General features: G+C 39.2%; 3 protein-coding genes across 3 annotated transcripts in view; 2 read left to right on the top strand and 1 right to left on the bottom strand.

The window, feature by feature from the left end:
- Positions 1 to 17,135, top strand: part of LOC137395104 (tRNA 2'-phosphotransferase 1-like) — a 151,838-nt gene that overhangs the window by 56,502 nt on the left and 78,201 nt on the right. The gene's annotated exons all lie outside the window — the stretch shown is intronic.
- LOC137394286 (protein FAM200C-like) lies at positions 1,255 to 2,160 on the top strand. The gene is made up of 2 exons (XM_068081003.1): positions 1,255 to 1,398; positions 1,864 to 2,160. The coding sequence occupies exons 1-2, from the start codon at positions 1,255 to 1,257 to the stop codon at positions 2,158 to 2,160; spliced, it is 441 nt and encodes a 146-aa protein (XP_067937104.1).
- LOC137394285 (uncharacterized) lies at positions 2,692 to 15,679 on the bottom strand. The gene is made up of 2 exons (XM_068081002.1): positions 9,548 to 15,679; positions 2,692 to 2,787 (listed from the first exon to the last, which is right to left on the bottom strand). Exons 1-2 carry the CDS (start codon positions 15,677 to 15,679, stop codon positions 2,692 to 2,694), a joined length of 6,228 nt encoding a protein of 2,075 aa, XP_067937103.1.

The following is a 17,135-nucleotide window of genomic DNA, read 5'->3' as shown; positions in this document are numbered from 1 at the left end:
CCTGGTTGTACTGTTTATACGTGAGAATTTAGTGGCAGTTGATTGGTGGTTAACAAACCACTCAACAAATCAGTCTATACACTTCTTAGCACCTCCATTGTTGACAGTCTCCACATGATTATTTAGAGCAGTGGTTCCCAACTGGTGGTCCATGGACCCCTAGCGGTCCACAGGAGGTTTTGAGGGGGTCCACAGGCTGTTGCCAGTATTATTTTTTTCTAGTTAGTTATTAACAGCTATTCCTGTCTTATATTGGTTGGATCAATGATATAAACCCTAAAAGAATAGGCGAAGGCTATCATATGGGCGGGGTTTAATGATCAAGCTCTGTTGGGATTGTGCTAGCCTGGGTTTCGGGGCTAACGCAATTCTCGCGGGGTGGTCACGTTGCCTTGCTAGGTTTTTGGGTCTAGACTTTTATTACTTATGTGCTTCAATCTCTGGATAGTAACTGATTTTTGGTTAGTAGTACAAAACAGCAAAACCTGTAACCAGCAAACATGTAATTCTCTCTTTCCCTCTTCAATTTCAGCGATATATATATCGCTGAAATATACTAAAATCCACGGAAAATAAAACATTTCAACTTACCTATATCTACCAATTTTAAGATTGGTAAGGGTCTTAGTATATGCTTAAAGTTAAATATAATTTACCAGAAATCACCCGAACAACAGCCTTTTTCCCTAATTTTTAATTAATATTTCGCCACCTCTAATATAAAATGACAAAGTCTTTCGTCGTTGTCACATTGTTTGACCTGGCCAATAAGATGGGACAGTGGGCAAAGATGTGCAGTGTAGTTTTCATACTCTAAATCTAAAACCAAATTTGAGTGATTTCACAATGGCGACTATGCTCATGAATGCTTGTTAATGGCAGCTTACTGATCATAATTGTGACAGTATTTGGCAACTATATTTATTTGACAACAAAATGAAACCAGCAGGTTGGTAAAATAACCACCATTGTTCATAAAAGTTGTAAATTGTAAAAGTTGTAAAGTTGTTTTGATTTTGATCACGTGATCGATAGCTTTTGATAATTTAATTTTACTAAACATTGAGAGAACAAAGACAGTGGTAGTTTCAGCTGTAAATGTAAGTAAAGTATGACAATGCATATTGGGTATTTCAAATTTCAAGCTGTTCTATGTTGTTATGTACATGTATATATATAATATATATATAATATAATTTTAAAACATTTTTAGCATTGCCAGCAAAACAAAATATGACAATTCATATTTAGACTATGGGTTCACCTATGGGTTCACCTATGGGTTCACCTATGGGTTCACCTATGGGTTCACCTATGGGTTCACCTATGGGTTCACCTATGGGTTCACCTATGGGTTCACCAAAAGAAGAGAAACCTCAGTATGTGATCTGTCATAAGGTAATGAATGACTAACGATTCCATGAAGCCTGCTAAGCTAAAATTACATCTAAGTTCCCAACAACCTGATTTAGTGAATCATGACAGAACATTGTTTGAACGACAGGAAACATCCTTGAAGAAGATGAGGCTTTCTTCTGAATGAGCTTTTCAGGTAGCCCAGGACAACATGGTTGAAGCATCATATGCAGTTGCATTAGACATTGCATTACAGAAAAAAAAACCTTATACATTTGGGGAGCAGCTAATTAAGCTCTGTGCTCAGTAGATGGTGGAGCTCGTGCTTGGTAAAGTGGCCGAAAGAGAGATATCTGTGATATCATTGTCAAATAACACTATTCAAAGGCGAATAACTGAATGGGTGAAAACATCAAGAAACAATTGGTAGAGGAAATTCGAACGGCACCTTTTGGATTGTTTTCTTTTCAACTTGATGAGTTAACATATGTGAAATCATGTGCTCAGTTGTTGGCCTTTGTTAAATATGTCAACAATGGAAACATCAAAGAGGAGTTCTTTTTCTGCAATGCACTCAAAAAAACTACACAAGCTTCTGACATTCTTGACAAAGTTTCACAATTCTTTGAGACTGAAAAGCTGTCATGGGGAAACTTATGCAGCTGCTGCACAGATGGCGCTCCATCAATGTTAGGATCTGGCTCTGACTTCCATGCAAGAATGAAACAGCTAGTTTTAGATGTCAAAGGCGTACATTGTATGATACACAGACAAGCTTTGGCTGCTAAAACCCTTTTTGAATAATTCTCGGCAATCCTAAATTAGGTAATTCACATAGTAAACTATATCAAAGGCGGGTTCCTGAATTCTAGATTGTTTAAAGAACTATGCTAAGATATGGAAGCAGAGCATCGAGTTCTTTTATATCACACAAATGTTGGTTGGCTTTCCAAAGGAAACGTAACTGCAAGGACATTCAAACTACGAGAAGAAATTAACGTCTTTTGTGAACAGAACAACAGAGCAGAATTCGAAACATGGCTAAAGGATGAAGTTTGGCTGCTTAATCTGGCCTACTCGACGGACATATTCGACCAAATTAACAAACTTAATTGCCAGATGCAAGGAAGAAACACAAACATAGTCAAGTTCACAAATGCCTTGAAAGCATTCCTATGCAAACTTGAATTATGGAAGAAAAAGTTAGCTCAAGGTAATTTTTCTGTTTGAATCGCTTTCCTTGATTCTAGAGCCCAAAGATAATGAGCCTATTTCAATGCCTGAATCATTACAAAAAAGTAATATTAGTGTATATCTCACTTAGATTCTTTGGAGTCAGAGTTTCAGCACTATTATGCTGAGATGAGTGAATAAGAACTGAGCCTTGTCAGAAATCCTTTCCGCTGTTTTGCTGAAAGTGTACCTGATGAGCTGCAGGCAGAACTTATAGATTTGCAGCATGAATCATCTGCCAAAGATGTTTATGAAGATAAAACCATTGAAGAATTTTTGCCTTCCATGATTCATTCATATCCACAGACAGCCAAACACGTCCCTCGACTCTGCTCCCATTTGTGTCTACATACTTATGCGAGTTCGCTTTCTCCACCATTGTTGTTCTCAAATCGAAACAACGAAACCGACTGAGACTTGAAGACGACATGCGATGCGCTTTGTCAGCCATTTCTCCAAAGATTGGAAATTTGGTGAAAAACAAGAAGTACAATCCATCCCACTAAAAAACTGACTACTGAAAATTAAAAGTCAAAGCAATTTAGTATAGCCCTGCTTTTATAAAAAAAAATAGAAACATGTCAAATCTCCTGACTCTTATATTTTTCTAATTTATAATGTACGCCAATTTACAACGCATTGTTATAAACACCATATATTATGATGTTTATAAAGGGGTCCATGACTTTTAGATAAGGAGCTCAGGGGGACCATGGCTCCAAGGTAGTTGGGAACCACTGATTTAGAGAAACCCCTTAGTGACTAATGACAACAGTGGTATGGGTATCATAGTCCCATGTCACCAATGACAACTGAGGCACTTGCATCAGAGCCGCTGTCGCCAATGGCAACAGAGGCACGGGTATCATACCAACATGTGACCAATGGCAACAGAGGCACAGGTATCATACCAACATGTGACCAATGACCGTAGAGGTAGTAGTACCATAGAACATGTGACCAATAACAACAGAGGCACGGGTAAAATAATCCCAGTTCGCCAATGTCAGCAAAGCGTGTGTACTACAGCCCCATGTGGCAAATGACAGCAAAGACACAGGTATCATAACTGCATGTGGCTAGTAACACAGATACTCGTATCATAGCCTTATGCGCCCAGTGACAACAGATACATAGACATATCTTCATATGGCTAAAGGCAATGAGGCACTGCTATCATAGCTCTGTGTGGCCACTAACAGTACTAGGGCAATATTCATAGAGTAATCCGTGTCATTTTGAGTCACACCAATTGACTTATGAATTAGCTATACTTCTCATATAGATCATCATGAAAGCATGTCTTTTGGCTTCTCTGAACAAGCGTTTACTCGTACAATTGTAAAAATTTCACAAATTTTTGAAAGGCGTTGTTAACAATGTGTTTAAGATGATTGCTCTCATCGGTCAACAATGCTCTAGAATGCATTTGGTCATTATGCAGCTTCTTCTTACCTAGCTTTATGTATTTAGTCGAGGCTACATATAGGAAGTGATCACTCTTAACACCTTCAGTTTCACACAACAAACTACCATAGAAAAATACTTGGTACGCGCTGTAGTTTGGTGAGTATCAAGTATCGGTGTACTTTACTGCATCTACATGTATATATGTATATATGCATACTCTATATCTATGTATCTCAGTGTTTGTCTTTTTGTTAAACCATGTGTCCGGTTATAGCAATTAAAATATAGCAATGGAAAATCCATGCAGTACTGGATTTGATCTCAGGACCTCCAGATCTAAAGGTGATGAATTTAATCATTAAGCTACACAGAATACAATGGCTTTGTTGGGCAAATAGTCCTTACATTGGTTAAGATAATCACGCTTCAAGCACTTTCTTGGGGTTAATTACTAGCGCTGTTGAGCTTCACATAAAGATTTTTAAGCTGGCCCAACACACAGGTATCATTTTAGTAAAGATTTAGATTTTCAGGTAAGTTACTCAAATTCATCAGGTAATTATTCTATAACCCGTGCAACACCGGACATTTGTCTGGTTGTATGTAAGCATATATTAATATGCTTACATATAAGTGTACGAATATACCGGTATATACGGTATATGTTCGTGAAAATGTTCGAATGGCAAATGTTGTTGAAAGCAATATATATAGCTTTCATCAACATTTAGCTGGTTATTTTACGCAAGCCTTTCAATAGACCATATTGACAATAGTACCACATATGGTTGACATCACTCCCTTTAGTATAATGTACATTTTACCATGTGAGGAAACAAGCAGTAACCTACATTGAGATAAGATTTTAGCATACAATTAAGTTTAACTGCGGTTCAATCTGACTATGACCCCATAAACCTCACACTGTTGTTATAATATTAAAACTTAGGTTGTCAATTGACTTTGCTGAATTATTTGTACAAATAGAACAAAGAGTGTTAACTGGTCATTCATGAAAGGATGAAGAATTTTCTTCTTGAAATAAACATGAACATCACAAGTTGTCGAAGTGGTAGCATTTTTGGTTGTATAGCAGTTGTATTATTGGTTTTTCTAGAGACTAAGGGCATGTACTAATGATAGCCAGCTTATGTATGGAGTAGACCCTGGTATTAACTATAGAGGCAGCAGCTAGGATCATTGGCTAAAGAAATTCATGCGTAAGAAACCTTTCAAAATGGCTCAATATTTTTTCAATCTTCGAATTCAAATCAAATTATGCTTTTTGTTCCTCATGTGCATCTTTGATCTTTTAAGAAATGGTGTAAGTTAGAGAAGATGACTCCATAAACTCATAAAGTTTATTTATGGAATTATCCATTCGTGCTATAAAAAGTATCCAAGTAATTGAACATAGCAAAAAATAGATAATGCAACTCCAATAACGAAAATAATAAACTCACCAGACTCCTAAGGACAGATTTCCTTTTGAATAAATCTTTTGTTATTCCACAAAGCAGAAAAAAGAGTTTAATTACTTTATAAAAGGTTTATAAGTTTATTCCCAGCAAGCCAAAGCGACTCATGAGCTACATGGAGTAATTTGAATATGATGAAAGAGGTGTCGAGACAACTCCACATTAATTTTACATGAGACGTGTAAAATTTGCATGCATAATAGAAATAAATTCCTCAACAAACAAAAAGTTGTTCGCAGGCAAACTCATTTCTATTATGCATGCTGTAATTGCTGCTAATAACATTGTCAATGTTTCAATATTTCAGAACTCTTTGAAAATCAGTGCATATTGCTACACAAAGCTTTTTAACAGTTAACAAAACCATGTGAATATTTTAAATTGTGCAATATTACCATTCAAACTGGCTTTGTTGATCTGTTTCTTTGTCATGTCACAGTAATCTCACATAAACTATGGCATAACAGTGGCAAAAATACTTAGTAGGCGGTGCTTGAGTTTACTGCTACAAAAGTACATGCCAAGGGAGGCAAATCCCAATTAAGCGTTATATAAGATAAAAAAATAATGACATTGATATTTCACTTTTTAAACATTCACAGCAATATTTTTTGTGTTAAATTTACTGAGTGTTGTGTGAAAAGCAACCACACTCGCTTTGAGGTGGCTGCAGTTAAGCTGTGTGCATCATTGTTAATATCGTCAGTTGAAGTATAAACAGTTTGAGCACTGCTCTCGCAGCGGCAGCGCCATTAGTGCTGCAGGAATATGGAAAAAGATAATTAAATGTTACTTCAAATTTTATTCATTTTGTTTATGTAGCATTATTTGTTTGAGCAGCTGATGATTTATTTCGAATGTTTTTTGAAAAATCTTTCATCACTTTTGTTTTTTCAGCTCATGCTTTGTGCCGGTTTATTCAGAATTTAGAATATTTTATACGGCTAGCTAGAGTATGTGCAGTCTTTACAAGCTGTCTTGTTGAACAGTGACAATAGTCATAGACTCTTGAACTGCTTAGCCAAAACTTTTGTTCAAAGCAATGTTTAGCAATTTAAAAACTTCAAATTCGATCGCAATGCATTTCTTTTGTAAAACAAGAACATTTTGCTGATTTAAAATAGGAAGATTTAAATATAATTCTAACGATAACTTTGTTAAGATATAAAAGTCAATTAAAATATATTTCTATGATTGATGACAGAGTAAAGAAACTAAAATATTGACGGAATAAGTAGGGTATAGAAGATCAACAAGGCACTGTTTTAATTAGACTTGCTGCAATAACTATTTGGTAAGCAAGCATATATTCATGGAGGAGGGTAGTTCATTGTTGCTTTTCTGGTTCAACTAGAAGGAAATTCACCATATCTCAAGATTAAGCTCACTGTGACACTCCCGCTAAGGTAAGTGAGGGTTAGAGTAAGGTAGGATAATAAGATTCTCTGATTTTATAGTAAGACTTGCTAAATGCCCGGCACTGCACGCGTAATAAACTAATTATACAGTGAATTTGAATATCCTATCTACTGAGTTAGTAACTTGAGCTAGCCTTTACTATAGTAAGAGCTGGGTCTGAAGCCAGCTTAATAATTGTTACAAACACATAATGATCAAGCATGCTAGTAATAACCCATAGTATTTTTTTCAAACGCTTCAGGCATGAGTACTTTAATCAATGTAATGAGTGTGTGTACAGTTATTCCATTGTATGTGGCTTAGCGGGTCAGCTAACCTGTCTGCAGACCCGGATGTTTTGAGTTCAAATCTTGTGCAAAGCCTATGTTTCACCCATAAAACTATATCTCTATAACTGAACACCGAGATTTATACATATACAGTAGATACATGCTGAATATAGCTTGAGCTCTCTTTGTTCGTAAGCTTCATAATTGATGAATGAAGAATGATTCATGTACATTTGAATAATTGAAATGAGTGGTCTTCATTGAACAGATTAAAACCTCCAATTTGATAATAACAGATGATTTTTGATTAAATGTTAAACTGTCAGAAATGATAAAGCGCAATTTGAATGTCAAAAGCTTTCACTTTTGTGTTACATTAGCAGTTGTTTTGAATGCACTAACTTTCACGCAATCACAAAATTCTGTACATGCAATTAATAAAATGATCAAAATGTTGACCACTATGGGCCTTGAACCTATGACATTTAGTTTATTAGACTGACACACTAACTGACTGAGCTAGTTAGGAACCTTTTTCTTAATAATTGTACCAACCAGAGAATAACAAATGCTGTGTGACCGAAAAAGCAGACAGATGATTGAACAACGGCTAATAATACTATAGATAACATATTTAGACCAAATATGACCATTATTTGTACTAAAAACATATCTAAATCTAGACAGCCTATTTAAAAGTACCAGTAATAACTACTAAAGCAAGATATTATATGTCGACAATGTTTAGATGGCATTTATAGAGCTCTATAAAATGAAAAATATGTAAAATGAACCTTTTTATTTTATACCGAAGCTAATCTCACAGCAATCAATTATCTACATATAGTGTATGCTGCTGTATTCTGATATTTTTATTGAATATTGTGGTAGAATATTGCAGAGTACAAATACATGTATCCTCAATAATGTATAATTGTATGTCTAGATGGCATCTTGATACCAAGTCTTAGCTTTTCTACCATAAGTTCTGTACTGGTACATCCAGAAAACCATATAGTAATAGATCAACTGGTCCTCTCATAAAGTGTGCTACCTCTTTTATTATTAAGAGAACCGTGCTGTAAGAAAGCAGTATTGAATTGTTATACAAACGGAAACAAACTTTTTACATTATGGATTGCAGCAAATAAATGAATTATGGTTTTACTTTATGACTCAAGTTAAAAGTTCACAAATTAAAACATTAATCTTACTTACAAAAAATTACTGGTCTTTTGGAGTGTTTACACAAAACAAGTGCCCACTGACACAGTTGGAATAAAGAGGTTCTAAAATAAAAGTATTAAAAGTAATGAAAGTTGAGCTAACATTTCACAGCAATCTTATCAGAATTGTATACAAAGAGCAATTACACAGTATACTAAAGCATTTATCAAGAAAAAGACAAATTACTGATAGAATTTGACATTATTTCAGTACTTACAGCTTTTGATGCTACATAATTGTATATGATTCTTTGCAATCCAAGTTAAGATAGGTATTAGAAAAATGGCTGACTTATTGGCTCAGTTACAGCTGAAAAACTGAGGAAGAAACAAACAACCACTTGGCATAATAAAAACTGGCTGTTTGTGGTCACACAAAAAATGCATTAGTAGCGATGACACATATATGATACACACTACGCTACCTACGTGTATACTAACTATGTTTTCTTATGTTTGGCCAACTCAAACTGTACCCATTAATTACTTCCAATACATCGGAGGGGTAGGGGTTGGTCAAACACGGGTTAACATATATTGTATAATGAGATAAAATGGTTGAAGACTAAATGTACTTGGTGCTACACAATACTAGTACTTGATTAATTGTACTATCTAAGAGATGCCTCAGCGATATACAAGCTCGATTTACGTTGTAACAAAATAGTTCGCCTACAAATGGTTTTGTAGATAGAGTGTTAGATATAATGCATATATATGTCAGAGAAAGGGTGTATGCTGAGTGATAGAAGTGAGTATGTGAAGACTAAATGTAAGTAGCTGATGGCTATATATGATAGTGATGAGATATAATAAGATGTATATATGTCACTTACTGTTCCTCAACTGGAACAACCAAAGCCAGCCTATGCACACTTCTTGTGATAACTACCGACGCACCACCTGTATATGTTTTCATAGACTTACCTGTACTATAACTGCGGTACCGAAGGTCTGCACGGCGTACTAGCCCCTTTTTGTCAGGGTATGTTTTGATTACTTCTGCAAGATGATATTGGGATCGCAAGGTATTTGAGTCGCTCACTAATACAATATCCCCTACCTGTAGGTTCCTTTGGTTTTTCAGCCACTTGGTATGAACTGCCATTGTTGGTGCAAGAAGTTGTAGCCAGTGCTTCCAGAATCTATCACTTACCTGTTCTACTAGATCTGCTCTCATAGAACTGGAGTCTGCCAGTTGAGTGGCATGACCCAGACTGTTTGAAAAACATCTTCCGAGTAGAAGACTGTTGGGTGTGAGCATGTTTATTTCTCCATCATCTGATGGGATTCGACCAAGAGGTCTCTCGTTCATCACGTTCGCCGCTTCTGTGCAGACTGTCAGAAACTCTGCGGCTGAAAGTCTCTGACCGCTCATACAAAAGCGGAGGCACTTTTTGATTGATTTGATTAGCGCTTCTGCGCCACCTTGATACCAAGGAGCATCAGCGGGTCCAAAGATCCACTCCATGCCACTATCGGTGCCAGCCTTGTACAGAGCATCTCTGTCAATGTTACGCCAAATAGACTTGAGTTCTTTGTCTGCATGTGTCAACTGTGACCCAGGGTCTGAATACAACACTTTAGGCCATCCTCTGATGTTGGTGAAACGTCGCAGGGCCATAAGGAATGAGCTGGTATCATATGAAAACACAGGTTCGATATGTACCGCCCTTGAGTAAAGATCCATGAAGATCACACCCCATGCTTTGCCAGTAGATCGCTTTTGAACCTCTCCTCTGATGGGGAAAGGTCCAAACAAATCTAGAACTGTGTTGGTGAATGGGGCTGATTGCTGCAACTTGCCCAGTGGAAGACATCCCATCTGTTGGCTGAGCAGTTTGGGTTCCCGGATGCGACACATCCTGCAACTGTTCTTTACCCACTTGGCCAAGCTGGTTCCTTGTGGTACCCAGTAGTCATGACGAAACCGTGCAAGCGTTGCATCTCGGCCCCTGTGTCCTCCTTGTCTATGAGACTCTTCCATCAAAAGCCTGGATAGTGGGTGCATACTAGGCAGTAGTCTTTGAGGAGGGTCTGTTGGTGTGTGTTTCAGAGGATTACTCTCCACCATTCTTTCACCTATCACCCATATCCCTTCACTGTCCTTAGTCGGTTTGAGCCGGGCATACCTACCACGTTTTGATTTAGTAAGTTCATCTGTCATAGTTAGTTGCACATCTTTTATGAGTAGCTTTTTGCTTTGCTCGATGTGTCTTGGGGTGATGTTACTGGTTCTTCCTGCCTTGAATGATTTGGCTTCAGCCATGGCGACTAGGCGTGCAACTGTCCATATCAGTTTCTTAGCTGACCCGAAGCGTCCATAATTCAGGTCTAATGTTGGTGCTTTTGTTGCCCTCGAGTGGTGGGTTGAGACAGACTTTTCACCAGGCAGTGGCCCTTTTTGACCAACGTCAGCTACGGTTTTCGTGGGCCACTCGCCCTCCGCTAGATAGAGAAATGAAGGACCTCTCCACCACTCCGTCTTGGGGCCGATCTCACAAGGTTTGCAACCACGCGAGACCCAGTCTGCTGTATTGCTGTTACCATCTACCCACTTCCACTCATCGCTGTTGGTGCCAGCTTGTACTTCACCCACTCGGACACCCTCATAAAGCTTGAATCGAGTGGAAGTCTTTGCCAGCATACACAGCACAGTCTCTGAATCTGTGAGATGGACAACTTTATCAAAGTTGTACCTCATCTCTTTCAGAATTGTTTCACGACCTCTCTTGGCGAGGACTGCACCATTCAACTCAAGTTGAGGCGTTGATAGTTTCTTGAGTGGAGCGATTCGAGACTTTGCCAAGATCAGGCGACAGAAGTAGCTGTTGTCCTCCAACTTCCAGCGGACATAGGCTGCAAAGCCATATGCTTTATCGCTAGCATCACAAAGGATGATCAGAGTAGGTTTTCCCTTTGCTTTAAGAGGCATGAGACACCTGTCATATTTCATTTGTTCCAGGTCTCCCATCTGAAGCAGGAACTCGACCCACTTTTGTTTCATGCGAGGAGGTAGGGGGTCATCCCATCCCAATCCCAAATCCCAGGTTTCCCTGAGATAGATTTTACCAACTATGATGAATGGGGATAAGATCCCGAGTGGGTCATAGAGCCTCATAATTTGGCACAAAACAATGCGCTTGGTCAGCGGAGGCTCCAGTGTTACTGGGATATCTTTAGGTCGGATATCTGGTCCAGAGTGTTTACCTCTTCTCTTGGTTGAGAAATTGAGGCGGGGTGTGAACCGAATCTCATCTTGAGACTGGCTCCATTCTACACCTAAGACGTGAGTTGTCTCCATATTTTCTCCATTTCCCTTGAAAACCCAACCTTTGATGTTAAATCCTCCTTCCTTTAGCACTTGGGTAGCATCATCTGCGAGTGATTTAGCTTCTGCCTCACTGTCTACTGACTCAACAATATCATCCACATACATGGATTGTTGAAACAGTTGATTGACTCGAGGGTATTTGTCTTTCATAAGTTCCCCTGTTTTAAGAATAGCCTCCGCACTTATGGCAGGGGCCGGTCGATCCCCCATGTTGACCCTTGTGATGACATATATCTCTGGGTCCCTGTTGGCATCCATATCTCGCCACAAAAACCTGTGGCAGTGCTGTTCTTCTTTAGTGATTTTGATTGAGTTGAACATCTTTCTAACATCACCAATCATAACAGCGGGCTTCTCTCGCCAGCGTAGTAAGATGCCCATGAGATTTGTCAGATAACAATCTGGACCTTTCGCCAGTGCATCATTCAAGGACTGACCCTGGAATTTCTGGCTGCTGTTAAAGACGATTCTCACTGGTGTGGATAAAGATTTCTGATTCTCAACTGCAAGGTGGCTGATGTAGAATTTTGGTCCAGCCCACTTCTCTATCTCATCCGCTGTAAGCTTACGTGCCACATCTCTGCATATCATATCTTCAATCTGTTCTTGATACACTTTGACCCATTGTTCCCCCCTTTTACGTAGGTTTTGTTCCGTGCTTCTCATTGTGGCAAAGACAGCATTGTAGTTGTCCGGGAGTGTGCTCGGTTCTTTGATCCAAGGGTATGCCGTTACCCACACTTTCTGTTGACTGTCATAGGACAGATTGTTTCGTATCAGTTCCAGCTCTTGCTGTTCCTGAAAAGAAAAGTCATGGCCCCTGATGGGGCATTTACCACATTTACATCCACCACAACGGGGGTGCACCTCTGTGGCCATTTCCTCAGCCTCGATGAACATTTCAACCTTTTTTATGTCAGCTTTTGTCAGAAATGAGTCAACAGATGATTTTTCATCTTCTTCTGTGCAAGAAGACCCTATCAGATTACTCATTACACCTTGCTTGAGGGACGGATGACTACCTTGAAGGCACCTTCCAAAGGCTCCACTCATAAGACTTAAGTGGGTTCCTGCAGTGTCTATTTCCACTTTGGGATGAAATCCATAGTAGTCGTTGCCCAAAAGGATATCTACCCGACACCTTTGCCGCACCAAGTCAGACAAGTCATTCCTATGTGGAAAGAGTGTCTTGAGGACATCAATGTCGAGACCCGGTACTTCTGTGGTGATCTCCTCCATTCCATATGCGATAACCGGTACTACTTTACCAGTGGTGGTCACTAATCTGATTCGGTATACATTAGCCCGTTGTTCTGATGTGGTATTGCCGACCCGAGTAATTCGGAGTAGGGTGGTTCCCATCTTTTTCCCATTGAGCTTTCTCACTGAACTGGTGGCGACGTATGTAGCATTGGAACCCCCATCAGAGAACACTACAGCCTTGTGTGTAGATCCTGCAACAGGAACAAGTTGAATCGGGAACACTGAGTCTGTCATGTCCCGCTTTGCATGGTTCGTTGTTTTGTCATCTTGGGTTTGAGGGGCTTGGTGATCAGAAGATGGTTTGGGGCATTTTGCTCCTTGGCCGTCTCCACCATTGCCTTTGCAAAGTAGAGTGTGGTGGTCCTCTTTGCGGCATATTGAGCACTTGTCAGTACTCTTACAGTTCTCCCTCTTGTGCAATCCAGCACAGCGGAAGCAGGCCTTGTGCTTGATTAACAAGCCTACCCTCTCCTTCCTTCCCATCTTTCTGAATTGACGACACTCCATTGTATTGTGTATGACTTTTGGATTAGTATGTACCAAGCATGATGAAGTTTGTCTGTTTGGTGCATCTGCAGTGGAGGCAGCATGTGTCCTCACTGCTGAAGCTTTCTTGTCTTTCTCTGGATGCTTGGTTGATTTTAAAACATCCTCTGACAATTCTCGTATGCAAAAGTCTCGCTCACTTTCCAAGAATTTCATGAAACTTGTAAAAGGATGTATCTTCTCCTCTGTGGGGAGTGTGGAGTAAACTCTCATCCATTCGCGTCTGATTATCGGTGGCAGCTTCGACCTCAGCACATCAACCTGTGTTGGTGTGACTGCTAGGAGTTGTCGTACCTCACCCAATTGACTGTAACACAGCTCAATTGTGTTGACAAAACTCACAAGACCTTTGTTATCTCCTTCAGTGAGCTGTTTAAGCCTTTCAAGCTCCAGGAACGTACTTTTAACCGCTACACTGGCATCAGAGTAAAGATCTTCCAGGCGCTTCCACATCCTCTCATGTGCATTTGGCTGATTGGCCAAAATCGCTCTGACATGCGATAGAGCTTCTCCTTTAAGACACTGTTTCAGTGCCCAAGCTCGTTCTTCTTCAGAGTCTATTTCATGGTATGCATAAGATAACCACACAGCCCTGAATTCTGCCCACTCTCTTCTGTTTCCCCCGAACGTTGGAAGGGGGGCTTTTTGGAATCGACTATTTTCTCTCCTTGTGGAGGTATTGTTCGACACAATCCCTGTCCCTGTCCCTGTCCTCAAACTACTATCATATGCGGCAGTAATACTGAGATTTAGAGGTCTTACCTGTGACTCACTGTTTAGTGGAGTGCTAGTTAGGTAACGAGAGTTACGATTTGTCAGCCTAAAACTTGAAACATCTTGGGCTTCTGGGATGGTGGCTAATCCACTATTTACTAATGGGCTTGGTGTTCTCGAAGAAAAGACTACCCGATCTGCCTTCATATTTTGTCTTACCTGACTAGTACTCGGTGCACATGCACCTGGTAGCATTTGTGTGTTGCTCAATGATGCTGACACACTTGTGTCAGTCACTGACACACTTGTGTCAGTCATCACGGGCGTACTTAGACTGCTTACCTGAATTGTACTAGGTGCACTTGCACCGATCTGTGTTTGAGTGTCGCTCAATGACGCTGACACACCTGTGTCAGTCACTGACACACTTGTGTCAGTCATCACGGGCGTACTTAGACTGCTTACCTGAATTGTACTAGGTGCACTTGCACCGATCTGTGTTTGAGTGTCGCTCAATGACGCTGACACACCTGTGTCAGTTACTGACACACTGGTGTCAGCAACTGACACACCTGTGTCAGTTACTGACACACTGGTGTCAGTTGTCAATAGCATACTGTTAGCAGAGGTAACATTGACAGAATCAGAAGGGCTGGTGAGAGTATTTGAGTTGTCTCCACTGAGACCAGAAGTGCTAGGATTGAAGGCAGATGATTGATGTGTTTGAGGGCTGGTAATGATATTCTCTACAAGTTTGTTTACTGCTTTAGTTTGATGCTGATTTGCCTGTGGCGTCACTGCCTGTTTTTGGCTTGCAAGAAGATGAGGCATCTGCTTAGATACTACTACTTTGTGTTCTAAGTTAGTAATGCACTTATCTACACTAGAAAATAAATCACTATTATCTCCGCTTGCATCAGCAGCCTTTAGGCTTCGTACACTATTGCGTAGCTTGTTTAGAAAAATATCCACTTCCCCAAAAACAACAGCTGCCTGTGATTGGCTAGCACTATTACTTGAGATGCCATCTAATTGCCCTAGCATAAAATCATTACTATAAAGCAATGACTCAATCTCTTGCTTCAAGTTGGTCGCCGACTGACATTTGATTGACATCTCATAATCTACTATTAAAGTCACAGTACTGTCATACACTGTCTGGGCACTATGCAAAAATTCAGAAACGGATTTCCCTGCAGTCAGTTTATAGGCAGAAAAATTTCCCTCTACATCATGATTCAGCAATGCATCATAAAGAGTGTTTGCAGATGTTAAATCAGCCATCATCTCGGTCAGACTTTCTAAGAAGCTGTCCAGGACATCAACTGGTTTGTGTCTCTTTATTGCCAAAGCAATCTTGTTTGAAATAGAGTTCACCTGAGTGATGCCGTTGACACGTTGCTCCCTGAGCTTCTGCAACTGTTTCTCCATGATGTGCTAAGTGTGTCGGTCTCCGGTTATGCGGTAGTAATTTTTTCACTGTACTGGTACATCCAGAAAACCATATAGTAATAGATCAACTGGTCCTCTCATAAAGTGTGCTACCTCTTTTATTATTAAGAGAACCGTGCTGTAAGAAAGCAGTATTGAATTGTTATACAAACGGAAACAAACTTTTTACATTATGGATTGCAGCAAATAAATGAATTATGGTTTTACTTTATGACTCAAGTTAAAAGTTCACAAATTAAAACATTAATCTTACTTACAAAAAATTACTGGTCTTTTGGAGTGTTTACACAAAACAAGTGCCCACTGACACAGTTGGAATAAAGAGGTTCTAAAATAAAAGTATTAAAAGTAATGAAAGTTGAGCTAACATTTCACAGCAATCTTATCAGAATTGTATACAAAGAGCAATTACACAGTATACTAAAGCATTTATCAAGAAAAAGACAAATTACTGATAGAATTTGACATTATTTCAGTACTTACAGCTTTTGATGCTACATAATTGTATATGATTCTTTGCAATCCAAGTTAAGATAGGTATTAGAAAAATGGCTGACTTATTGGCTCAGTTACAGCTGAAAAACTGAGGAAGAAACAAACAACCACTTGGCATAATAAAAACTGGCTGTTTGTGGTCACACAAAAAATGCATTAGTAGCGATGACACATATATGATACACACTACGCTACCTACGTGTATACTAACTATGTTTTCTTATGTTTGGCCAACTCAAACTGTACCCATTAATTACTTCCAATACAAGTTCTATGTAAGTATTAACATGCATACATCTACTTGTAAATTCCACATTTTTCATAAATCTTTGTCCATGTTTTCTAAATGACATTACAACTTTTAAAGGAATCTCAAGCAGTACATATCCTGATTTATTTCAGCACTGGTGTCAAGACAGCCCGAGGCAATAACTCCCCTAGCTTAGACTAATCATTTTAACTACCTCTAAGGCTAAATTCTATAGATAAAACATGAGGACTGGATGAAAAAATCAATTTGATAAAATGAATTGTGACGTCAATCTCCAGTTGCACAATGCAGCTTCACGTTTCTTGTCTGCCTCTAGTTAACATAAGTGATGAAATATTTAAATGACATATAAGATTATAGGACAGTTATTAGTTGAACCCCCACCGATAAGTGCCCTTTAGGGACAAACTCTGCTAGCATTTCATCTTGATTGACGAGTCATTACGGATGTGCTTGTTTATCGAGTAATTTCAATTAAAAAGCCAAACAGTTCTTGGAAGATCGCACCTCATTAGCGATACAAAAGTTATGAGTGGTATGTTGGACCACAGGCTAGTATTTGAGGCATATTATCTGATATCGCATGCATGTGGAATTGTGGGATATCATCAGTGCAGACCCAATTAATGCAGTGCATGGCAGAATGCAAAGATGAAGACAACAAAAACA

Source organism: Watersipora subatra, chromosome 4 (genome assembly GCF_963576615.1).
Source record: "Watersipora subatra chromosome 4, tzWatSuba1.1, whole genome shotgun sequence".
In the NCBI taxonomy this organism is placed as follows: Eukaryota; Metazoa; Bryozoa; class Gymnolaemata; order Cheilostomatida; family Watersiporidae; genus Watersipora; species Watersipora subatra.
This window is presented reverse-complemented; position numbering and strand designations above follow the sequence as displayed.